Source organism: Aulonocara stuartgranti (assembly GCF_965226115.1).
Source record: "Aulonocara stuartgranti genome assembly, chromosome: 9".
Taxonomy (NCBI): domain Eukaryota; kingdom Metazoa; phylum Chordata; class Actinopteri; order Cichliformes; family Cichlidae; genus Aulonocara; species Aulonocara stuartgranti.
In genome coordinates, this window is record NC_138960.1 from 5,741,352 (window position 1) to 5,768,433 (window position 27,082).

Here is a 27,082-nt window from a genome sequence, read left to right on the forward strand (position 1 = left end):
CCCCTACACACACACGCACACCCCGACGGTTTGTACACAGACCACGGGCGTAACCACCTCACTGACACAGACTTCCCCTCCAGCAGCCGCCCGGTGCCCGTCAGTACCCAGCAGCCCAGTTCGGTAGCTGACTCCTATGTAAATGGTGACAGATGGTGTTAGTGTGTGATACCGTGCTGCCCGGATTAAGCAATATAACAAACCACCACCCCTCCCTTTCTCCCTCCTAACAAATTCCACACACAACCCTCTTTCGTCTATTCATCCTGTTTCCTCTTTCCTTTTTCTTTTTTTTAAGATTTGAAAGGAAACACATTAGAGAAAAGGCTCTACCTCCAACAGAAGACAAAACTTTGTCGCTCTTCTAAGGATTCACATTTTATCTGCATCTCGGTTGCACTTTAAGAGATACAAATGCTTTTTGGATTCCATTTTTGAATTAGCTGACCACAAGCTATAACTATTAGTGCAATCAGAGCACTAATGGCTCTTTGATTCAGCTGTTTCCACATCTGTCTTTTCCCTTGTATCTCCAGAGCACCGCTTCATCCCAATATCCTGCAGGACCTCTAAAGCAGTTTGAAACTGCTTTCCAGGGAGCCTTTCAGTCTCTTCAGCCAAAGAAACTGATGATCACTAAAAGATTTTTCTGAATAAGAGTCATCCATGGGAGTAAACGTCTTTTTGAGCACCATGGACAGGTTAAATTGAGTTTAGGAGAATTTTGAACGCTGGGTACTTTATTTCCTCTATTCTGGTGAATATACAAAGTGTAGCTTCTCAGTTTATGGTAGAAAACACACAATCAATGGTAGTAACAGTTCATCACACGGCAAGCATTCAGTGTCACCTACTACTAGTCATTCTCAGCGTTTTTTCATTTAATATTATTGCTGCTAAAACAACACACATAGTTATTGTAACACATTTGTCACATTTGCAGTTGTTAGCAAAGCATACAATCGGTCCTTTCCAATAGAACACAGAAAGTAGAATATCTAGACGAATCTAACCAGCTAACCTCAAACATCAGTTATTCTTTGCGTATCTCTGGTGTCTTTTCACCACTGGTTTGTTCACACATACAGAAAGACATTACTATGACATCTACTTCAAATGTATCATGTATCACAGCATCATCCTGTAGACCAATGATACATTATATTGAGACACACTATTCTAATCTGATATTACATTTTTAGCAAATTTATAGCAAATGAAACGAAGCACAAATTCAAAGCTTTTTTCATTTAATTTAGTGGTTTGGCGCTATTTCTTAACTTAAAATGTCCTGTTGTAATTGGACATTTTAAGTTAAGAAACAGCGCCAAACAACAACACTTCCTTTATATTGTGCTTTATATTGTAAGGTCAAGACCCTACAAAAATACACAAAAACTCCAACCCCCTAAGAGCAAGCACTGGGAAGTGGGAAGGAAAAACTCCCTTTTAAAAGAGAAACCTCCGGCAGAATCAGGCTCTAGGACGGGGTGGCATCTGCCATGGCCACTTGGCGATGAGGAAAGGAAGATGGGAGAAGAAGAGTGGTTATTTTCAACCACTCTAGTTTTAAAATTCAATTTAGAGGCACAATTTAAATTAATATTTTAAGCCAGTTTAAGAGTTTTGTCACATAATCGCGTGCGCGTGTCAGTTAAATTTTAGCGTGATCATATTTTGTCTCTTCAATTTTGTCAAGGCTCTGTGTGCGGGCAGGCAGAGATGAGGATCCAAATGCAGGACTCGGAAAATGGAATGTAACTCAAAAAACCTCAGCTTTATTGCTGGCAGGAAAACAAACATAAAGTGAGGACGGAACACTGAGACCAAGAACACACAGGCATAAACTGATGGTACGACGCGACACTGAGCATGGGAAAACACAGGGCTTATATACACAGGGTAGTAACGGGGAAATCGGCAACAGGAGGGAGACACAGCTGGGAGAGATCAGGGCTAACGAGACAGGGGGAACAAAGCTGCACATACTAACATCAGACAGGAACAAGAACCTTCAAAGTAAAACAGGAAACAAAACACACTTTACTAAGACACAGACTAGACAGAGAGACTTGACACTGACCAAAGGCTACTAAATGATAATCATAATCACAACAGTATCAGATCATAAATCATAATATAGAAAAACACCAAGATAACTGAAACACCAAGTACCAGAGAAACATAAAGGAAAAATCCATGATGCAAAAGTACCAAAACATAATGAACTCAAAATACTGGGTCCAACGGACCCAGAACCGTGACAGTACCCCCCCTCTAAGGGCTGACTACGGACAGCCCCAAACAAAAAAAGCACAACAAAGCACCAGGCCAGGGCGGGCGGAGGGGGTCCAGGATGGAGGGACAGGCCCAAGCAAAAAAAAAAAACAAAAAAAAAAAAACAAGGAGCACCAGAGTCCAAAAAACGCAGGAAAGCATATCAAAAACAAAACGAAACCAGAGCTCACCAAGAGTCTACAAAAAGTCCAGGGGGCCGACCGTGCACACGGCAACGGTGGCGACGTGCGAACAGTTCTGGAGGCCGACCGTGCACATGGCGACGGCGGGCAAACAGTTCTGGAGGCCGACCGTGCGGACGGCAACGGCGGCGAGGAAGCAGTTCTGGGGTCCGACCGTGCGGACGGCAACGGCGGCGAGGAAGCAGTTCTGGGGTCCGACCGTGCGGACGGCAACGGCGGCGAGGAAGCAGTTCTGGGGTCCGACCGTGCGGACGGCAACGGCGGCGGGAATGCAAGCCTGGAGGCCGGCCACGCGGAAGGCAGTGGCGGCAACAGAAGTCCGGAGGGCGGCCACGGTGGTGATGATGCCCAACAAGCGGCCTGGCAGATGACCGACAATGTGGAGGTGGTAGGAGGGGACCCGAAGGCTGCGTGGCCCCTGCAGCCCCAGGCGAAGCGGAGGTTGGATCAGATGAGGCAGAGGCTGAAGCCGAAGCTGGGCCAGGCGACGCTGAAGCGAATGCGGAGGCTGAACCAGGTGAGGCTGATGCAGAGGCGGGGCCAAACGAAGCTGGTGACGCGGGAGCTGGACCAGACGAGGCTGGTGACGCGGGAGCTGGACCAGACGAGGCTGGTGACGCGGGAGCTGGACCAGACGAGGATGAGGACGCGGGAGCTGGACCAGACGAGGATGAGGACGCGGGAGCTGGACCAGACGAGGATGAGGACGCGGGAGCTGGACCAGACGAGGATGAGGACGCGGGAGCTGGACCAGACGAGGATGAGGACGCGGGAGCTGGACCAGACGAGGATGAGGACGCGGGAGCTGGACCAGACGAGGATGAGGACGCGGAGGCTGGACCAGACGACGCTGAAGGCGGATGCGGAGGCTGGACCAGGCGAAGCTGAAGGCGGATGCGGAGCCGGACCAGGCGAAGCTGAAGCCGGAGCCGGACCAGGCGACGGCGTGGGTGGAGACACGGAGGCTGCAGACGGCGTGGGTGGAGACACGGAGGCTGCAGACGGCGTGGGTGGAGACACGGAGGCTGCAGACGGCGTGGGTGGAGACACGGAGGCTGCAGACGGCGTGGGTGGAGACACGGAGGCTGCAGCTGGCGTGGAAGCTGGAGATGGAGGCGCTGCAGCAGGCGTGGAAGCTGGAGATGGAGGCGCTGCAGCAGGCGGCGGCATGGATGAAACTGCTGCTGCAAGCGTGGATGAGGCTGCTGGTGGAGCAGCTGGTGGCTGGACGGGCTCCTCGGGCCCCCCAGTTGACGAGGAAGGAGGCTGGACGGGCTCCTCGGGCCCCCCAGCTGACGAGGAAGGAGGCTGGACGGGCTCCTCGGGCCCTCCAGCGAGAACAGTCTCAGGACCAGTGGGCACAGGGGCCCCTGGAACACACAGGACAAAACCAGCAGGCGCACGGGCCTCTGGCAGGGACAGAACAGGACCAGCAGGCGCACGGGCCTCTGGCAGGGACAGAACAGGACCAGCAGGCGCACGGGCCTCTGGCAAACACATAGCAGACTTCAGCCGCCCAGAGCATTGACTCTGCTCAGGCAGTGACAGCCGGGTGCAGTCCTCAGCTGGGTTCCTAGCCTCCAGGGGTCCAGAGTAGGCTGAGGGCTGAAACTCAGCCTCTGGGGAGGCCCTGGAGCGCGTCACAGTCTCTGAACTGGCCAGCTTTTTAGGAATGATTACATTATCATGAGGTTTGTTGCTCTGCTTAGAACAAACTGATGAAACACAGTTCCTTTTAGATTGATTTGACTGAGCTTGTTGTACCGGGGTAGCAAGTGACACAGGGTGCAGGGCTAGTGGCTGCTGAACAGGAGGCTGAACTGAGGGTGACTGAAACAATGGTTGGGATGACGACGGTGGTGGAATTGGAGACTGAGCTCGAGGCCGGGCGGCTAACTGAGCTCGAGGCCGGGCGGCTAACTGAGCTCGAGGCCGGGCGGCTAACTGAGCTCGAGGCCGGGCGGCTAACTGAGCTCGAGGCCGGGCGGCTAACTGAGCTCGAGGCCGGGCGGCTAACTGAGCTCGAGGCGAAAGTGGTGGTGGTGGAGTTGGTGTCTGGGCTACGGGCGGCTAACTGAGCTCGAGGCGAAAGTGGTGGTGGTGGAGTTGGTGTCTGGGCTACGGGCGGCTAACTGAGCTCGAGGCGAAAGTGGTGGTGGTGGAGTTGGTGTCTGAGCTACAGGCGGCTGCCGAGCAGGGGACACTGGAGACTGAGCTACAGGCGGCTGCCGAGCAGGGGACACTGGAGACTGAGCTACAGGCGGCTGCCGAGCAGGGGGACACTGGAGACTGAGCTACAGGCGGCTGCCGAGCAGGGGACACTGGAGACTGAGCTACAGGCGGCTGCCGAGCAGGGGACACTGGAGACTGAGCTACAGGCGGCTGCCGAGCAGGGGACACTGGAGACTGAGCTACAGGCGGCTGCCGAGCAGGGGACACTGGAGACTGAGCTACAGGCGGCTGCCGAGCAGGGGACACTGGAGACTGAGCTACAGGCGGCTGCCGAGCAGGGGACACTGGAGACTGAGCTACAGGCGGCTGCCGAGCAGGGGACACTGGAGACTGAGCTACAGGCGGCTGCCGAGCAGGGGACACTGGAGACTGAGCTACAGGCGGCTGCCGAGCAGGGGACACTGGAGACTGAGCTACAGGCGGCTGCCGAGCAGGGGACACTGGAGACTGAGCTACAGGCGGCTGCCGAGCAGGGGACACTGGAGACTGAGCTACAGGCGGCTGCCGAGCAGGGGACACTGGAGACTGAGCTACAGGCGGCTGCCGAGCAGGGGACACTGGAGACTGAGCTACAGGCGGCTGCCGAGCAGGGGACACTGGAGACTGAGCTACAGGCGGCTGCCGAGCAGGGGACACTGGAGACTGAGCTACAGGCGGCTGCCGAGCAGGGGACTGAGCTGAAAGCGGACGGGCAGCTGACTGAATAAACATAGCTCCAGAATAAACAGATCCAGACGGAACAGTCTTAACTCCTGGATCTGAAAAAACATCAGGCGCACAGTCTTCTGAACCAATGGGAAAATAGTCATTCTTAAAACGAAAACTCTTATTTTCCCGAACCGGAGAAACACGAGCTGTAGTGTTCATGTAGCTGGCGTTCGCAGCTTTGGGGGAAACAGTCTGTCTATCCCTTGACAAAAAAGGCGAATGAAGGGAGACTCTGTCACTCACCCTAGGCGGTTGTTTGAGCTGAATCCCAGGCTCCTGCTGGAGCTGTGAGTGCTGGCTGCGTGTTCGCTGCCTCCCTGTTGAAGAGGGAGCGGCGCTGGCGGAATGTGACGAGGGAGGACTCTGCTGTGGCTGCTCCTGCTGTGATGTGGAAATGCTGGGTGAGTCAGGTGGCACGATAATAATCCCTAACATCTTGTAAAAGGCTTGTGCAGGCGTGAGCTGATTGCTTGCAGGCTCGTAGTAATCCTCCCGGGACCGGCTGGAGCGTTTTCTGCGAGACCTGGGCGTCCGCGGGGAGGAAGCAGACGAGTGGGCCGAAGGGTAGGCTGCCAGCGAGGAACGGCAGCACGGAGGCCCTCCAAGCGCTAGCCGAGTCCCGTCAAAACGGGAGCTGCGCTTCCACGGTGAGTCCGCTGGATCCATTACTGGTCGCGTCGTTCTGTCAAGGCTCTGTGTGCGGGCAGGCAGAGATGAGGATCCAAATGCAGGACTCGGAAAATGGAATGTAACTCAAAAAACCTCAGCTTTATTGCTGGCAGGAAAACAAACATAAAGTGAGGACGGAACACTGAGACCAAGAACACACAGGCATAAACTGATGGTACGACGCGACACTGAGCATGGGAAAACACAGGGCTTATATACACAGGGTAGTAACGGGGAAATCGGCAACAGGAGGGAGACACAGCTGGGAGAGATCAGGGCTAACGAGACAGGGGGAACAAAGCTGCACATACTAACATCAGACAGGAACAAGAACCTTCAAAGTAAAACAGGAAACAAAACACACTTTACTAAGACACAGACTAGACAGAGACAGACTTGACACTGACCAAAGGCTACTAAATGATAATCATAATCACAACAGTATCAGATCATAAATCATAATATAGAAAAACACCAAGATAACTGAAACACCAAGTACCAGAGAAACATAAAGGAAAATCCATGATGCAAAAGTACCAAAACATAATGAACTCAAAATACTGGGTCCAACGGACCCAGAACCGTGACAAATTTGGCATGTTTTTTAAAGGTTTTGATGATACTTAATCAACCATTGGGTCACTTGACTTCATTAAGAGTATTGGAGGAGGCCACCTGTCATGGAGTTCATTGTATACTGTCAGGCTGAGTTGTTCAATGTTCTCTAAGGACATTTTGTACCAACTGAATAACTCTGTTGACACACAACTTTCCCCCCACTTTCAGTGTTTTCCCCAGTCCTAATATTTCAGCCTTTGTCTCCAGTATTTGATTGACCTCACCTTTAAATACTATCGGCACTTCTTCTCACACTTGTTTTGACTGTTGAATTTGCTTCTCTGTGTCTTTAAAATATTTTTTCTCCTTCGACAGTGCTGTCTGCGCTTCATTCAGTTGTTGTCTTGCCTTTTCGTACTTTCTTTGCGAGTTCAATATATTTTGTCTCTTCTTTGAGTGCCTTTTTCACGTGGTTATCTGTTGTTGGTGGTGTTTTGAGACTGCTCTTCTCTGCGCTCTAACACAACTTGAGGCTTTCTGATGAGGAGGAATCTGGGGTTGCCGCCTCTTCTGTCTCTGTCTTAGCCTCCGCTAATTGTTTCCTCTGCTCATCCAGTTTTTTCTGCATTTCTTTTGTGCCCTTCACCACTTTCTGCTCTTCCAGGACTTAATTCTCCTGCTCCAGATTCCCTCTCTGTGTTTTCTCATTCCACATAGTTTGTTTCAGAGAGGCCTCATGTTTCTGAAGCTGCGCGAGCTCGGCAGACAGACTGTCCTTCTCCCATTTCAGGATCAGGATTTCGCTGTCCCTCTGCTGAAGCTGCTCTTTCAGACGGCTCATCTCAAAGTTGCTGGTCTTTTCCTGATCTGAACAAGCCCTTATTCTTTGGTGGCGCTGCTCGTTTGCACTTTGTGTGACACTGTTTCGTCAGTGAGTTCTCCAGCTTGGATCTCACATTAGTCCAACTTGGTGCGCATCAGTGAAATTTGGGCCATCAGCTGTTTGATTTGCTGTCTGGCTGTCTTTGCATCCTGTTTCAAAAGTTGATTTTCACACAGTGTTTAGGCAGGCTGTCCTAACATGAATAAGGTTGTCCACTGTACTTTTTGGCAGAGTGCACACAAATTTAGTTTTCTCTGAAGCTGAGCGAGCTCTGCAGACAGACTGTCCTTCTCCACATACCGCAAAGAATGACGGCCCTTTGGTGGCCCAGATCAGGTTTGCCAGATGTGGCCCACACATGGGCCAGCACAAAGCCAGTTGCAGACACACTGGTGATCCTGTGCTGGCCCATGTGTGGGCCACATCTGGCAAATCTGATCTGGGCCACCAAAGGGCCATCATTCTTTGCGTTATGTGGGCCATGTGTAAGTTGTGTGCAGCCACGGGCCAGTTGTAGACACATTGCTGGCCCTGTGCTGGCCCAGAACAGTTTCAGCTCTGGCCCCAGATGTCAGCCTAATGTGTACCTTAATCAAGCCATGTAATAACAACATGTGCCAGAACACGCAAAACAGTGCAAAAGTAACATAAGAAAACTCTGTTCAGACAGTGAATGGACTGACTCTTATATAACCCTGTTCTAGTCTAACAGATTACTCAAAGTGCTCTATACAACATGCCACATTCATCCAATCACATACTTTCTCTAAATTGAGTGCTTCCTAACTACATTCAAACACATTCACAGTCTTGACATGCAGACCAGGGATCGGAACCACTAACCTTCCGATCAGTAGGTGACCTGCTCCACCTCCTGAGCTACAGCCACCCACTGGTAACAATGAGTAAACCGTCACCAGGTTTTGGATAAAGTGTACACTAACAAACCTGTCAAACCTGCATTTGAAACATTGGCTACCATAGCAGTATAGTATTGCAACATGGCATTTGGATCTTCTAACTAAAATAGGAAAATAGGAACATAAATAGTGCCATCATGCCAGACCTGGTCCACATCTGGCTGACATACACTCTGCCATGACACCAGTCAGTCAGAAGTGCTAGCTTGATGCCGGATCCGGGCCAGACCTGTTTTCTATGAGCCTGGGCCACATACACCAAACCACAATCGAGCCAGATATGGCATGCCATCACATAAACAGTGCCATCAATGCCACCTGGCCCATATCCTGATGACATACGTCTTATCATGCCAGAAGTCAGCCAGCTGTGTTGTGCCGGTTTGACACCAGATCCGGGCCAGACCTCCTTGCTATGTGGGCTATTGATTTAAATGTTTTATGATTCATCCCTCTTCTACATTTACCCTAAAACCATTTTCACACAAAAGTGGTAGAAAACCTTTATTTTCCACGTTCTCTTCACTGCCATCAGCCTCTTTCACCTCTTCTTGCTGACTATTTGCTACACAGACCCTCTGCAAGATTGATGCACGCACGACTTTATCACCCTTTTTACCTTCTGCCCACAGAGAGGAGGTTCAGGTCAGTTCAAACACATACTAACAGAATCCAAAGCTGGACAGACCCTCATTAAAGACTCAGACTTTACAGCTTCACACAACTGTGGGTCAATATGAACGTGTCACGCAGGTGTACGAGGTGGGAAATCTGAGATTTTCTGTCTGTCCCTATGGCTTACCTATAAGGCAGAAAGGAGAATAGTTAAAACAAGCAGGTGGACTGATCTATAAATGTTTGCGACACACGGTTAGTTCTAACTGTGTTGATTTTTAAAATAAAATAAAAAAACAAAACGTATGTCTTCGTTTTTTTTCTGCTTGATATTGAAATGAGCTTCTTCTGTGTTTAGAAAAGAGTGCCATTTTTGAAAGTCAACCTTAAAATTAACCACACCTATAAAAGCTATTTGCTGTTTTAATAACGTTAAATGCCACTGTATGAGCTCATCATGTGTTAGATCTTTAAGAGAGAGACCTGCTGCTGCATCCTTCCTTTGGGTCCTTGGGTGTCTTTATCTGGGCATCAGTTTTTGTCTCCGCTATGACACCCAGACAATCAGACAATAAAGCCACAGTACTCAATTCAATTCAGTTCGATTCAATTCGATTCGATTCGATTCAATTCTACACCTGTGACCTACATGTAAAGGAGAGATGTATCCAGAAGAGAAGTTAAGCCAGCACCCCTGAGTCAGATCAAAAATGATGACAAGCAAATAATTACCCCTGGTCCTGAAACTTACGGCCTGTTTCTACACTGACTGATATGATGCTCAGTGTCCATCGCTCCCTCCTTTTAAAACCCGTTTATCAGTTCTAATTCAGATATGTCCCTCTGAGGGTGAACACAATCTCCAGCAGTTCTGAGCTAAGAAAACAAAGTACATTAATGTAATTATAAGATAATGATGTTGTCTTATATTGAGCATCCGGCTGCCCACGCTAAACTGTGACTATCACCAGGTAACCTGGGAGTGTTTCCTCAACAGCAGTAAGTGCGAAAGAACTGACAGACTGAACAGGATGTATGCAGGTCGACTCCAGATTGAGACGAGCTGATGGGTGGAGTTGTGGGGAAAATGTCGGTTTGCGGCCTATGTTACAGAAAGACAAAGGTATAAAACCAGGCAGAAGGCTTTTTATTAAAAATTTTAATAATTAATTGCTGTCTGAAAATATTATTGATAAGAAGGTTATATGCATTTCCAGGAGCTGGAGCAGGCAACTTATATTTCTTTGCAAAGGTCTTTAATCTTGAAAACTGCATGACACACTGGCAGACAGAAAAGACCATTTGGTGAAAATATCAATTAGTTAACGGGTTTAGATTAAATGGTGATTCTAAATTGCCCATAGGTGTGAGTATGAATGGTTGTCAGTCTCTATGTATTAGCCCTGTCCTGTCCAGGGTGTGTGTGGTAGCTGGACAGGCTCCAACCCTGAATTGGAAGAGAATGCACGGATGGACACCAAACAGTAATTACACCTCTATTTACAGCATTCATTTGAATTACTCTAGAAAAACGGCAGAGCTACCATCTGTCACTATAATAATTAATTAGAAACAAGTTCCATTAGTGGCTAGAATGTCACTATGTGATCTTAAAAAGCAAACAAAAAACAGGAAATTTATCCTGGTTTATCAGGTAAATTACAGACTTACCTCATGGCACCGTTACAGCGTCACACACTCAAGATATTTTTCTCTGCTGTGTTTACTATGACCGCTGGGGGGTGCTGTTGTTGTGGACATTATGTTAAAATAGGTGATGCTGACTCATAACTCATGTAAGCATAATTTCTGCCTACACCCTTTTTGCCTGAAATACAGTTTTTTCTATTTTAATATGCCTTGTTTTGCTATGACCAGACCAAAATAAAAAAAAATGAAGGAGTGAATGAATATTGCTAAAACTAACAACAATAAGCTTTTATTGAGCTTCACTTCGCAATAAATGTACAATGTCTAATAAAAAATTTTTCCCAACACCAACATATTTCAAATTTAAGCTTTATGAAATATTTGCATGTTATTAAAATGTCAATAAATTGCATGGGAGAAGGTAGTCAGACCTACACAGGAGGAATAGACGGTACTACACAGTCACTATATTTGTAGACTTGGAGATTTCCAGGGAGGTCCACGTCAAGTTTCGCCTCAGGGTTTTAGAGGGGGTTGCGGTTACAGTGTAGCTATGGTGTAAATTTCCCACTAAAGCGTTAGTCCCCAGTCACACTAAGTTGCAGTGTCCAAATTACTCTGTACTTAATTTTTCACTTCAGTGAATACAAGTACTACCATAAAAAAAGGGAAATAAAATACTTTAGGAGACTCTTGCTTTTCTTCTTTTAAACTTCTGATGTTTAGCTGATAGATTAAAAAACAACAACAAAATACATATTATTTAAATTTCTGGGACATTGATCAAGTTTTTGTAAATATTTTGAGGTGACCTTTAAAACTTTTATCTCACATTCAAATTTCAAAAGGTGGTTTAATTGGACTGGAACATGTAATGGTGGTAATGAGAGATCTGGCTTTCTCTCTTCTAGGTCTTTTGATATTTAACTTAAGTACTGCACCCTCTGAATTGGTTGCGCTGTGCTTTCCCAAACTGACATTCCAGTCTTTTATGGTGCTCTCTTTGGGTCAGTAGTTGTCCATCTTTAAGTGCAAGCTGTTTTTCAACCTTGGTGCCCTGTTTTGGAACCATGGGACATGGCTTTGCCTCTCTGTCTGCTACTAGGATATGCCTTAAATTTATATATTTCTGCAATGTTTTTGATCCACTGTCAATGTGAGAGTTTTCCCATCTTTCTCATATGCAGAGCATTCAGAGCACAATGCATCTCATGAGAATATTGGAACAATAAAGACTCAATAAAGACTAACTCTGCCATTGCCGGTCCCAAGCCCAAGATGAGAAAGGAGGAGGGTTGGGCGTGGGGCTAGCAACCCCACCCTGTAAAAACTCCAACTGCTACGGAAACAGCAAGTGAATCTCATTATCGGCTAACGGTGATTTGGGTGACTGTAACAACTGGCGGGGCATCACGTTGCTGTCGGTACCCGGGAAAGTGTTTTGCCTCGCTCTTTTGAATCGGCTACGACACGCAGTGAACGAACGATTGCGAGAAGAGCAGGCTGGGTTTCGGAGTGGCCGGTCATGCGTCGAGCAAATCTTCACCCTCGCATGATCATTGAACAAACATTGGAATACCAAAGGAAGATTTCTATTAATTTCATTGACTTCGAGAAGGCTTTTGACAGCGTCCACCGGCCGACTCTATGGGCTATCCTACGCCACTATGAAGTCCCTCAGCAGTTTGTAGATGCCTTTCGTTGTCTCTACTCCAACTCCCGTTGCTGCGTCCGGACGGATGACGGCTGCACAGATTTCTTGGCGTCCGACAAGGATGCGTGCTATCCCCTTTCCTCTTCCTGTTGGTAATTGACTTCATCATGCGACGATCAGTTGACCAAGCTGGCATCGGTGTGCCCTGGCACGAAGCGCGTAATCTCACTGACTTGGACTTCGCAGATGACATCTCCCTGCTGGGCTCGACTCAGGAAGACCTCCAAAGGTTGACCGCGGCCCTGCAGAGGGAGGCGACGAAAGTTGGATTAAGAATCAGCGCCAAAAAAACCAAGGTACTCCGAGTTGGCTATGCACGTGCCCGCATTCCTGTCATGATCAACCAACAACGTGCTGAAGAGGTGGAGAATTTTACATATCTTGGCAGCATCATCTCGAATGACGGGGTCTCTGATCGGGATGTCGACGCCAGAGTAGGGAAGGCAGTTGGTGTCCTGCGAAGACTCCAACCTATTTGGAACTCGACCTCCCTGAATGTAAGGGTCGAGATCAGACTACTGAACTCTATCGTCTTCCCTACTGCACTTTACGCTAGTGAAACCTGGCGCTCAACAAGTGCAATTATTCAACACCTGAACGTGCTTCAACAACGTGGCCTGCGGCGAATCCTGAGAATTTCCTACCGGGACCGAATAACAAATGAGGAGGTCCTACGAAGAGCAGGCACCCGCCCATTAGCCGATGTTGTTGCAGAAAGGCGCTTCCGCTTTGCGGGCCATATTTTACGCCTACCGCCTCATCGCCCAGCTAAGATTGCCATGACATGGCGTCCACGCACTGGCAAGTGAAAGCAAGGCCGACCAAAGACCACATGGCGTCGAACATTCATGGACGATCTGAGAACTGTCGACGAAGCTGAAGCAGTCGCTGCTGACCGACATCGATGGAGATCACTAGCTGCCCGATGCGCCGCCCGGCGTAGGAGGAACTAAGTCTAAGTAGTAAAGACCTCTGGCCACTGACAATGATGCTTTGGTGAATCTGTGTTAGACTGTAATACTGTATCGTTTATACTGGTTGAACTCTAGCCACCTTAATATTGGCTTGGACAGCAGGTCCTCTAAAGGCCTAATGAATGTTGCTGTTACACTCGAATGTTTTAAATGGTGAAGAATTTGAAGGAACTAGACTTTTAGCAAGCCCATCATATCTAGTTCTGGTTTGGTGATCGATGCTGCCTCTCGATTTTCTACAAGTGCTGTGATGCTACAAAATGCTTCCAGATGAGATGTGTGAGATTATCACTATGGTAACATCTCTGACACCATGGTTACATGGCATGTGATTTTTTTTTTTTATGCTGCTGACTTACCCGGCTTAGATAACTCAGCTATATCCTACCCCTGCTGCTGTTGCACACACACACACACACACACACACACACACACACACACACACACACACACACACACTAACAGAGAGAGAGAGATTAATCAGAGAAAAAAGTCCTCTGGCCTCTAAGCTAATGACCTCTGGCTTGTGATCATAGCTCCAGCTTGGACATTTCATAACACTGACATCCCCCTCAGCATTGTGGAGTATGAGGACCTCTCTTCAGTGCACCTTGAAGCAACTGTTGTTGTGAATTGTTGCTTTAAAAATAAACCGGCATGAAGTGAGCTGCATTGAATGTGATCATCACCTTTACTTGTTTTTTTCTCACAGTCAGTATAAAACACAGACTTTGCTTCCAGGTCACAAAAATAAACCCAATGCGTTCTTTGGTTTTGAGGTTTTCACCTTGTTGTAAACACTCAGTTTTCTCCATCTCCATTTCATGAAGCTGTGCCTTGATTGTAGACCTCCTTGAGATTGTTCTGGACTTGGTTAGATGTTGTGAAGGAAATCTTAACCAAGAAAAGATTTTTGCAGTCATCCACGTTAGCCTCCTTTCATGGTCTTCAAGGCACCAGATTATGGATTCTCCACAGTTTTTGCTGTCGCTCTGATTTGAGATTTTCAGCCGATGATGATGATAAGAAGGCCTATGGCCAGCCTAAAAAGGCCCATACCTGTACCATAAGTCTATCTTGCATCATAGGCTGCAATTCAGTGACTAAATTTAGTAATCACATTTGACCAGCTCTACAGCATATCTTGTACACTTGATTGAAGAGGAGAACAGAGCTGTTGACTGATAACCACTTGATGGTGGCAGGGCAAGAGGATGCCAGTGTATGTATATACTAATATTACAATGTTGGGCCTATACTAAATTATTTTGTGATAGAGGTTTCTACTTGAAAGGTCTAAAGCGATAAAAAACAAATGAGGAGTAAAACGCTGTTTTAAGTCAGTTTAAGTCATGCAGTAAGAAATTAAAAGAGATGAATGCATGTAGTTCTGAGAATCTTTAAGCTCACAGCAACTGGGTTAGTAACCTCGATGACTAGGTTGAGCCCACAAACCACGGTGGTAATTTGAACCTAGTGTTTGCTCTGATTTCAGTGATACATTATGTATCATTATATACTGTATGGTCTGCTTATTATTCACATTAAATTATTTGATGTTATTGGTGTATCCTCTATTTTCATACATTGTTCTCTACATTCATCTCTGTTGCTTTCCAGATAAACAGAGAGAAGACTTCATCTTTAATTACACACATTGACCAGCAGGTGGAGACAGCTTGCCATCAGTACATATTCAAGTTTTAATATGAGCATCATTAATAAACACATTTGTTCTGATGTACAGAAACAACAGCAGTAAATAAAGACCGGAGCAGGAGAAGATGTAACTAATCTGCCAGGACAAACCAAATTCAGAAAGATAAAAAAAAAACAGACTGAACAATTGTTCGATAAAGGACAATGTTACTGTGATGTCATGCCAACAGCTGCTGTATGCACAAAGGAAGTGGTTCATGATAAAGGGAAGTTTGGATCCACTTGTGGGAGAGATTGTCACAAATGTGATGAGGCTGGTGCCAGTGTTTTTGTGACAGCAAAAAACACGAGCTGAGACGTGGAGTGAGGGCAATGAGACAGGTGGTAGTGCATGTGTCGACCGGTGGGGAGGCATTAATGAGAGAGGTGGTGAGACACTTGAAACAGGTTCTGAGACAGGTTGTCAGGGTTTAATTAGCCAATCACAGTGGGGATTAACTCTGTAAACATCCAACAGAACACAGTCAGGATGAAGACGACGCTCACCTGAGAGACAGGCAGAGAGACAGCTTTAATATTTAACATCCAGTCCGTCAGGTGTTTATCATGATGTTATAATGTGACTCACAGATGTTTCCTCCAACTTCATACAGATGTTGAACTGGACTGATCAGAGAAAAACAAAGACAGAAGGAGAAAGACAGGGATGGTAAATAAAAGTCAGATTTTCCTTCAGTGTGGGAACAGGTGGGGACCATAGGTCAGAAGTCGGATAAATGTGCATCTATGTGTGAGAGAGAGATTTTGTCACCTGTTCTCACACTCGAAGCGGGACGTTATGTCCTTGGCTGTTGTCTGTTCCTCAAGTTGTATCACCATGGAAATCTTGGTGTGTAGAGGAGCATGAACTCTGATCACACCTTCACACAGCTCTGTGATCTGCAGAGACACAAACAGACAGCACGCTGAACCCGGACTCTGCCCCGCATGCCTGTGGTCTTTGACTAACCTTGTTTTTGCCTTAGTTGATTCTGGACTCCATCTCCTTTGGTCCTGACCTGTATCAAACCTGATTTCTCTCTCTTCTTATCTGTTCTCTGTCTCACCTTGTTTTGGTGCCCATCTCATGCAGTTCTTGGTCTTTCCAGGTCCTAGTCTCTGTCTTCCTTGGCCCTGGTCTCTGTCTCACCTGATCTCTTTCATTCTTGTCATTCTTCTTCCTCAAAAGTCTACTGGTCCAGCTCAGGCCAAGCTGTTTCTGAATGGACACCTGGTTCATCTGTCTCACCTGAGACAGTAGAAACTTGGGGACCTATCAAAGAGAACGAGAAGTCATCGGGGGTTAGGGGCACCGAGACTGTGCAGGTGTGTCCTGAAACCTACGGTCCAAATCAAGTCCTGGTGAATGATCATCAACCGGATCAGCTGAGCTCCACCCACTGCCTCCTCCATCTCATCTCGTTTAGCAATTGAGCGCTTGTTTCCATGGTGACGACGGAACAGGTTGGGTGCCATCACCATGGACACATTCCACAGAGACATACGGTTCTGATCCTGATGAGAGACCACCATACGGAGGAAGACCAGCAGAGCCTGGAACCACAAAAAACAGGTTTTCTTGCAACCATGTGCGATTTCTAAAAAAAAAAAAGTCTGTCATGGTCCTGGGTTGGTGACCCAGTGTTTTAGGTTTTGTACTTTTCTTTTTGATTTCATCAGGGTTCATGACTATTAGGGTTTGGTTTCTGTTTTTTATTTCTAGACCTCTAGTTCTTCTGGGTTTGTGATTTCTAGGTCTTCATGTTTATTCTCTTGTTCCCCAGTCAGTCATGTCTCCTGTCTAGGCCCTGTCCTTATGTTCCCTCTGTACTGTGTCAGTATTATTGGGATGTTAAGCTCGTGTCTCTGAGTCCGTGTCTGTGTGTGCGTGGTGCATTTCCTGTTTTATTTTGATAGTCTGTCTCCTACCCCAGTGTATCTAGTTTTGCCTTCCTTCATCGCATCATGTCTGATTTGTCCCAGCTGTGTTTCTTCCTGTTTCCTAATCCTCTCGTGATCCTACCTGTGTATTTTAGTCCTCAGCCTACCCTTGCTTGTTGTTGGATGGTTAACTTAACCTACTCTCTCTTTGTACTGTGTTTTCTCCCGTCATGTTTCAAGCCGTGTTTCCTAGTATCTAGTTTTCAGTGTCAGTTTAGTTTAGGTTTACGTTAGGGGTTTTGTTTTGTTTTGTGAAGTTCTCTTCTTTGATGAGTTGTTTTTCTGTGAGTACTGCACATTGGTCCAGAATGCAATGATTTACAAATCTCATAAATCCATAATGTATTCATAATAGAAAACCATAACAATCGCTTTAGCTCTGCAGTGATTCACTAGAAAATTGGCAACGTCCCTCAGCATCCATTGACGCTGCACAGTTGACTATGGAATATTTAGTAGCAGTATTAATTTTGTTGACTAATTTTTATTATATTTTTCATCAAACTTTTTTTCTAGCAAAAACAAGACAATAACTAAATAAAAATGAATGAAAGGCATCGAAACGTTCGTCCACGAATAAAAACGAGATGAAAATGTTTCTTCTGAGACAAGGCAGGAAGTGAGCCAGAAGTAATAATCTTGTGCAGTAAGGTTAGACATGCACAATTGATCTGCCGCTGACAAACAGGGATAGAGACAGGGGTTCAGCTAACACCTATGCACCCTGTTTCTCATGAAAATGTGACAAAATGTCAATGTTTTGGAGGAAGAGAATTGTGGACATATGGAGACATGTAGAGCAACTCTCACTTGTACCAACACAATGACACCTTAAAATCTGGTGACCTAAATCAACTTCAGATTTAGTCTACCATAATCTAAAGATATATACTCAACTAAAGCAAGACAAAAACAAAAATTAGGTGGCTAAATCTGGACTAAAACTAAATTATATTTTAGTGAAAAGACTAGGGATATACCTAATCTAAATCTGCTGTTTTTTATGTAAATTTTATGACTGGGCTTGTGGGCACAGGTGGCATCTGATCATGGTACCATGCTAGAATTCACTGACCTCTTGAGAGCCTTTTTCTTCAACAAGTGTTTGTAGAAGCAGTCTGCATGCATAGGTGCTTGACTTTATTCACCTATGACCAAGGAAGTGATTGGAACACCTGAACTCAATGATTCGATGAGTGAGTGAATACTTTTGGCAATATAGTGTGTGTCTGTGTTTGTAGGTTTGGATAGCGTGGGGGACCTCTCGCATCTGCGGGCGGTCTATCTGTCAAGCTCAGGTCTTCTACATGAGGCCTGGGAGCTTGAGGGCCCTGTGCATTTTCTTAGCTGTTCGTAGGACTGCACTCATCTGGACAGAGATCTCCAATGTTGTTCCTGGGATCTGCTGGAGTCACTCACCTAGCTGATCGTCTGTCTGTCTGTCGATAAATGAAGGTTAAGTGAAGACTTAAATGAGTTTACAAGAGTATATTTTAATGATATTAAATTTTCTGTAAAACTAAAAGATTCCCTATAACGTGCTGTCCCATGCTCTTTTAGGCTGTGACATATGTATACTGTGTGTTTACTGCCCTCTTTCTGCTTCTCACTGTTTGCCCAATTCTCTCTCATTTGTGTGTGTAGACAATGTCTGGGTGAAGCTTTACTCTCAGAATTTCTCTGTTGGCTTCTGGAAGAAGCAACGTCAGCAGCTGCAGGGCCTGAACCTGATGGAGCTCAGAGGGGATACCTGCAGGGACACACAGAAACACTTCATGTAATGCAAACACATTTAAATGATGAAAATGTGTGTTTGTATGTGTGCACACATACTCAGTACAGAGCGGTAGGTGGACAGGTGTGTGTGTGTCAGCAGAGGGGTTGGCAGCTCTCTGATGAAAAGCTTCAACAGACTGGAAGCGTCCACCTGTCTCAGCGCAGACCAGTCAAATCCCTCATAGCACCTGTCTAATTCTCTACGAAGGCACTGCAAGCAAACAGAGAGGTGGACAGAGAGACAGCAGGGAGAAAGATACAGACAGAGAATCAGACAAAAACAGGTAGGTATTACACACAGAGAGACATAGATACACACAGGCAGACATACTCAGTTTTCCAGAATGCAAAAAGTCATTTTAAAGTGTGTCAGGGTGTGTGTCCATCTTTTGTGAGGACCAATGTTGAGTTTAGACAATCTCAAAATCTAGAAACAAACACCACTTAGCTGCTGTCTTGACCTTAGTACTATGCTATGTTAAAGCATCATCTAAAGAGAAAAACAACTTGATGTAGAAAATAACCATTCGTTTGTTACCTAAAAACTAGGACTAGTGTTGGGTTCAGAACGGCTTTCGGGTTAGAGCTAGGTTAAGGTTCATGGTTGAGGATCTGGGAATGTTGACCTTGCTTTGCCCATGATGATGCACCTCCAGTCATCCAACATCCTAACTATGAAGGCAGGGAACCTATGCACTGTTCAAATGTTGATTGGTTGACAAATGTGACGGAACAGGGAAGGGAGTGACAGGCAGTTCACTGCGAATGAAAGAGATGTGGAAAGATAACCAAAGATAAAAATTACAGACTGGCTGCAGTGGTAATCTTTCACACTCGGTTTCACTTCAGCTTGTTGTGTGTTATAACTTTGCTCTTCTAATGGATAGTAGCCCACAGACTGGTTGTACCACATGTTTTTGACACTCCCTTCAACCAACAACAGATGCTTTTTGCAGGTAGACTTTCAGTGCATGATGTGCCTCATGAATGGTATAGTGTGCCAAAGTTGAACGTTTCTGCAGGTCACGCACCTCCCCATTTTTGTTACATGGTGTGTTGTGTCGCTGCACCACAGCTGGCTCGCCAGCTTTTACCACAGTTTTTAATAATATAATAGTACAGTACTTCTGATTTCCACTTCTCCTCCTACTCCACTGCTGATGTGGCACTATTGTTGAGTGGCAACAGCTATTCTGTATGGAAACAAACAGCTGTGTGTGTGTGTGTGTGTGTGTGTGTGTGTGTGTGTGTGTGTGTGTGTGTGTGTGTGTGTTACCTTGACTCTAGCAGCTGATGCTGGTACTCTGAGAATCCCCTCAGTCAACAGGCCTGTTTGCTCTAAGATACACAACAACTGCATGCATACACACACATAAAGGAAGGTGTGACTGGTTACTGTTGTTTGTTTATTTTCACTAAATTTCTAAACAAGATGTAAACAAAGGTAAACTAACTTTGCTAGCTGTTAGTTAAACAACTACTTTAGGTCACCAAGATCATATGCTAATGGGCTCATACTTATACAGCACTTATCTACTCTGAGCACTGTTTACTATAAGCATTAAACATTTTACATCATGCACGTAAATAATAATAATAATGGATTGGATTTATATAGCGCTTTTCAAGGCACCCAAAGCGCTTTACAATGCCACTATTCATTCACTCTCGCATTCATACACTGGTGGAGGCAGCTACGGTTGTAGCCACAGCTGCCCTGGGGCAGACTGACAGAAGCGAGGCTGCCATATCGCGCCATCGGCCCCTCTGGCCAACACCAGTGGGCGGTAGGGTAAAGTGTCTTGCCCAAGGACACAACGACCAGGACAGAGAGCCCAGGGATCGAACCGGCGACCTTCCGGTTACAGATACGCTTTCCCAACCCCCTGAGCCACGGTCGCCCGTAAAGAGATGCTTCAGCTTGGGGTTCAATATTTGCTTACTTGAAGAATCGAACTACTGACCAAACAGTAACCCACTTTTGCTCATGAACTTCCCAAAGACACATAAGATTATGATTGTGCCTTAAACTATAGTATCATAAGTTTTAGAGTAATGAAGCCAGCAATCTATCCCCTGTCTGAAACTTGATTAGACATAGAGAAGGACACGTTCTTCACCTTCTGGAACACGACAGGAACTTTGACCCCAGGAAACTTCTTCCTGTCTTTCTCCAACAGCGTGTTCAGAGGAACGCCAAACACACCACTGTCTAATGGACAGGAAGACACAAACAATCATACAGTGAGTGTTCTGAGAGACAATTTATACATCCTTTAGTACAGGGTTTTACTAATGGGGCTTTTTCAGCAGCAAAATAGTTTCAGGTCTGCCCTTATCGCTTATCCCATCCAGTCCCAAGTTAACTGTGTTAGAGCCAACGGCAGTTTGGCTCTTTCGGTCCCATGGTGGGCAAACCACACCCACGGTGAGCAATCCCACTGTGGGTTGCCCATTGAAAACCATGACAATCAGGGGACCTCTTGGGATCAAACTACTGTGGGGCCTTAATGGGCTAACCCAAAAGAGGACCAGTATGGGTTTTCCTATGGTAAACCCACAATGGGCTGCCCGCGTTTTTTGGGGCCCAAAAGGCTAAACTGCTATGGGCTAGCCCAACATGGGTTTACTGTGAACACTTACTCATAAGGTAGCTGCAAAGGGCAAAACTGTTGTGGGTTCTGGATGATTATCAAAATTATTATGCATAAACAGTTAAACCGTTGTAATGCGACACAGTGCTATGAAAGTGTTTGAGTCTTCTGGATTTCTTCTGTGTTTTTGCATATAGTCACATTTGCAGGTTTCAGCTCAAACTAATTTTAATCCAAACCTACCTGGTCCTGTTTAAAAACATAATAACAACATAGTGAACCTTCCTGGGAGTGAGTGGCCTACCAGAATTAGTCCAAGTGCAATCAATCACTCATCCAGAAGGTCACAAAAAACAAAACAGAACAAGATCTACAGAAACGCAGGCCTCACTTGCCTCAGTTAAGATGCGCGTTCATGATTCACCAATAAGAAAGATCAGGTAGAACGCATCTATGGAAAAGTTCTAAGATGAAAATAACTGCTGACCAAAAACAATACAAAGGCTTGTCTCAAATTTGCCACATCTTGATGATCTCCAAAAAATTTGAGAAAATATCTGAGAAAAGTTAAAGTCTTTGTGTTTGTGTAACATAGCATTTCACAAAGAGAACATCATACCAAGAATAAAAAACAGAGTAAACATTTCATCCACAGAGGCGAAAAAAATCATGAGCAGTTATGACAAATTTTGGATTGCAGTTCTTGCTGCCAAGAATTGCAGAACCAGTCAATCTTATATATACTTGAGTTATCTTTGTCTAATAATGAAAACTGTTTGATGATCTGAAACAAATGTGTGACAAACAGGAAAAAAAATACTAAATGAGGAAGGAGGTGATACTAGTAGTTGAAACGGGGCAGTGGTTGAACGAAAACGATATAGCTGGACAATCTTGAATTTACTTCCTAATGTTGAAGCACGACATGATCTCCCATCTTGTGGTGCTCTGGGGTATTAAAATGCATACCTTATTGGTTTAGTGGTAGTGCCGGGTGGAAGGCAAAGTACTGATCTTTATAAAGGTGTTAAGGACATCTCACATTAAGAAGTCTTTGTGTTTATCAGAAATTGGTCTTTGGTTTTGTTGGTTTATTCTGAGTTTTCCTGTTTTTGAGATTTTTTTTAAAAGTTTGTCTTCATTGTTAATTTTACATTTTTAATTACTATAGTAGAGATTATCTTAATCTCCGTAATATCTGCTTGTTTGTTTCTCTTTAGTCATTTCCTGCTACCTTGCTTCCTGTTTTACTTTGAAAGTCATTTAACTCATGTCTTCTGTTTAGGTTTACCTCCTTTTGTATCAGTGCAGTTTATTCATTTCAGCTGTTTCTTGTTTTCCAGATGTGTCCATCCAACCTGATTCAATACTGGAATAAGCAGTTTTTAAGGTTTTGTGTTCCAAGTATTAATTAATGTTTAAATAACTTAATAATTACAGAACACTGTTATAAATATTTTTTATGATCCAGCAGTGAGGACAGTGTTTTTAATCGTTCTCCATTAAACCGTTCTGCTGGAGGTTTCTTTCTGTTAAAACAGAGTTTTTCCTTCCCGCTGTCACTAAAATGCTTGCTCATACCAGGTCATGTGATTGTTGGGCTTTTCTCTGTATGTATTATTGTACGGTCTACCTTAGAAAATAAAGTGCCTTGACTGTTCTTGTAATTTGGCACTGTATAAATAAAACTGAATTGAATTGAAACTGAAACAGTGTTTCCTGAAAAGCCTCTCTTGTTTAGTGGGAAATAGATTTCATCAAAGTAGATGTCTTTTTGAAAGTGCTGTAATTAGGTTTAAGAATACAGTTCACCCACTTTTATCATCTTCAATAGCCTGTACCAAAAGAGAGCAGAGCAGGTACCTGAAGGCTACTCAAACAGAGGTCGATTATCTTGTTAATTGTTTTAACTTTCACTATGCACAACTCTGGATACTGTAGCTCCTGTGAAAAAGAGAGCCTCAAATCAGAAGTACTTGACTCCCTGGTATAATTCTCAAACACGTACCCTAAAGTAGATACCTCTTAAGCTGGAGAGGAAATGGCGTGTCACAAATTTAGAAGATCAGATTTAGAAGATCATCATTTAGCCTGGAGAAATAGTTTGTTGCTTTATAAAAAAAAGCCCTCTGTAAAGCTAGAAGATCTTACTATTCATCACTGATTGAAGAAAATAAGAACAACCCCAGGTTTCTCTTCAGCACTGTAGCCAGGCTGACAAACAGTCAGAGCTCGGTTGAGCCAACCATCCCTTTAACGTTAACTAGTAATGACTTCATGAACTTCTTCACAAATAACATTTTAACCATTAGAGAAAAAATTACTCATGATCATCTCACAGATGTAACAACATGTACCGCTGCTTTCAGTACCATTTAGTCTTTTTCTCCTATTGATCTTTCTGAGTTAATTTCAGTAATGTCTTCCTCCAAACTATCTCTAATAATCGCTATGTGGCATCCCTTGACCCATCTAATTATAGGCCAATCTCCAACGTTCCTTTTATCTCGTAAATTCTTGAAAGAGTAGTTGTCAAACAGCTAACTGATCATCTGCAGAGGAAGATTCTTTATTTGTCATGTGCATGGTTATACAAATATAACACGCAGTGAAATGTGACCTGACACGCTCTTCAACTCTGCAAAAAGGAGAGACACAACTTTATGGCTTATTTGAAGAGTTTCAGTTTATAAGGTTAGACCCAGTTCCAGCCTTTGAGTGCTTGACTGTCTTTCAACAGTTTGAGCCAGTGTCTTATTCTGCTTTAAAAGACATAATTGATCATCTCAAAATCTCTGGTTCCCCGCACGATATTCGTCCTTCTCGTTTCTTTAAGGAATCTTTACATATTATTGGTCCTTGTATCTTACTTCTGCTGAATGCATCATTGTCATCAGGTTGTGTACCGTCTGTCTTTAAGCATGCTGTTGTGCAACCTATTATGAAAAAGAAAAATCTTGACCCTAATGCTCTCACTAACTACAGGCGGATCTCCAAACTCCCTTTTATTTCCAAAATATTGGAAACGGTAGTTCTAAACAACTTCAGGCCTTTTTAGATGCAAATGGTATTAATGAAAAGTTTCAGTCTGGTTTGAAACGTCGCCACAGCACAGAGACAGCCTTACTTAGAGTTTTTAATGATCTTCTTTTAACGGTTGACTCTGGCTATTCCGTGGTTTTAGTTTTACTTGACTTGACTGCTGCTTTTGACACGGTTAACCACAACATTCTTCTATCAAGACTGGAACATGTTGTTGGTCTCAAAGGTATACGGTTTAAATCCTACCTCTCAGAGAGGTCGTTCTCTGTTGCTATAGGGCAACACTCCTCGGCTTCTGCCCCTATTTATTGTGGTGTGCCTCAAGGGTCCGTGCTCGGTCCTGCTCTTTGTACATGTTGCCGTTGGGATTAATTTCTTAAAAATATAACATCTCCTTTCATTGTTATGCCGATGATATCCAGATTTATTCACCTTTGAAATCAGATGTGTCTGCTTCTTTGCAACCTCTGTTCAACTGTTTGCATGAAGTTAAAATTTGGTTATCACATAATTTTCATACACTGAACGAGAATAAGACCGAAATCGTAGTTTTTGATGGTCACACTCTGCCCTTGGCCCTCTTGCTAGCCATCTCTCGCTCACTGTAAGGAACCTTGGAGTGTTCCTGGATGGCTCTTTTAAACTTGAGAAACGGGTCTCTACTGTGGTAAAAAACAGCTTTTACCAGTTGCGTCAGATATTCAAAGCAAAGCCGTTCCTTCCTTTAAAGGACCTTGAAACGCTTATCCACACATTTATCACATCCAGATTGGACGACTGTAACTGCCTCTACTCGGGCCTCCAACACTCTTCTCTTTAACGGCTTCAGTTAGTTCAGAATGCAGCTGCGCATCTTTTACCAGGTACGAGAATCTGTGAACACATAACTCCAATTTTAGCCAAATTACATTGGCTCCCAGTTAAATGTCGTATCGATTTTAAAATTCTTTTGTTCACTTTTAAAATATCGGAATAATTTAGCGCCCAGCTATCTTTCTGAACTACTTCACAGGCTCCTAGCACAACCTAGGTCTCGACTGAAGTCCAGAGGTGACCGGGCCGTTGCAACCGTGGCACCTAGACTCTGGAATAACCTCCCTGTTCATATTCGTACAGCCGAGTCTATCCAGTCTTTTAAATCACATCTTTTTACTTTGGCTTTTGATTCGAACTAGTTGGTTGTTCTTGCTTGTTGTGTTGTCACGTATTGTTTGTTGTCCTGTTTTATTGTTTTGTCTTAATTGTCTCATGCTTTTACTGACTGTGAAGCATTATGGTGAACATTGTTGTTTTTAATATGTGCTATATAAATAAATTTTGATTTGACTTGATGAGGTTGTCCCACTCACAACTGCATATCTGTGTAAATCAGGATTTTCCATTGTGGCCACAACCAAGACCAAAGCCTGAACCAGACTCAGAGCAACACTGGAAGCTGCTCTGAGAGTGAGCCTTTCCCCCATTCCACCCAGACCCGTGTCTCATTAACAGCTGAACATAAAAGGGGAGTTGCCTATTGTGACTGTTTGTTGAAGAATAACTTCTGGTTCTGCCAATGAAAAAACCTTTCAGATTCACTCACAGATTATAAGGCTATATTTTCATTTGCCCTTTATTTAAATTTTATAACAGTTTATTTATTTATTCATTTAATTAGAAAATTATTTTGAATGTATTTGTTTTATGAGCACATTATTCTATTTTTTCTTTTTTCTTGTCTCTTTTAGTAAAATTGAATTATTAATTATTTTGTGTTTTTAATCCTGACTTGAGCCTTTTAACTTTGCAGTTTGATTTGTTCCATGAATTGCTGGCATTTTGTTTTATGTACAGGTTCTTTGGGATTATTAGATTGCATCATGTCATCATCATGTTTATTTGACGAGGTTTTAGCCATTAAAATGATGTAGATTTGATTTAGTTATTAAATATATATAAAACCAAAAGCAACATCAATTTATTCAATACAGTGTCGGGCCCCGGGCAACTTTGTAGTGAAAACATTAGACCCAGAGGTAGGGATGCAATGATACCAGTTTTTTCAAACCGATACGATACTGATACTTGGATCTGAGTACTTGCCGATACAGAGTACAAAAACCGATACTTCTACCACACACACACACACACACACACACACACAAATGCAATGAATCGGAAGACAGATTTTATTTTATTCTCTGCCGATAAAAAATAAAATCTTAATAAAAATGACCACAAAAAAATTTCAAGTGAAAAATAAGCACTTCTGCTAAATTATTGCAGAGTCTCCACATTGTAATTTAGCAAAATATCACTGAACTATTGGCACTGTCTCGAGCTTTCGGAATAATAAATAAACACTTCTGTTTGGAATATAATAAATACAAATTAGGTTTGAGAATAAAATAAACTTTTAAATTGTTGCAGAGTGTTCATAATGTAAACAAACAAACAAAATAATGAAAGTATTTGGCATTGACGAACGAACTCCCCATCTGCCCGTGGATCATCAGTCCACTGTGCCGTTAAACCAAAGACTGACATCGCGCACACACTGCTCGTCTTTACCTCTTTAGAAAGTTTTGTCACCATTATCTCCCTGATGTGTGGGCGGCTGGGAATTTCATATCGCAGCTCGAGTATGCT

The 27,082-nt window shown here is 44.4% G+C and overlaps 1 protein-coding gene across 1 annotated transcript in view; it reads right to left on the reverse strand.

The window, feature by feature from the left end:
* Window positions 1-14,859: 14,859 nt before the first annotated feature.
* arhgap28 (Rho GTPase activating protein 28) overlaps window positions 14,860-27,082 on the reverse strand; it is a 28,527-nt gene continuing 16,304 nt past the window's right edge. Inside the window, exons 7-15 of the mRNA XM_082545595.1 lie at window positions 20,939-21,030; window positions 20,095-20,172; window positions 18,876-19,029; window positions 18,710-18,792; window positions 16,446-16,655; window positions 16,252-16,374; window positions 15,874-16,001; window positions 15,691-15,728; window positions 14,860-15,608 (exon numbers count right to left, since the gene is read on the reverse strand). Of these exons, the coding sequence (XP_082401721.1) occupies window positions 15,526-15,608; window positions 15,691-15,728; window positions 15,874-16,001; window positions 16,252-16,374; window positions 16,446-16,655; window positions 18,710-18,792; window positions 18,876-19,029; window positions 20,095-20,172; window positions 20,939-21,030 (989 nt within the window). The 3' untranslated portion in view covers window positions 14,860-15,525. The remainder of the gene's footprint in view (window positions 15,609-15,690; window positions 15,729-15,873; window positions 16,002-16,251; window positions 16,375-16,445; window positions 16,656-18,709; window positions 18,793-18,875; window positions 19,030-20,094; window positions 20,173-20,938; window positions 21,031-27,082) is intronic.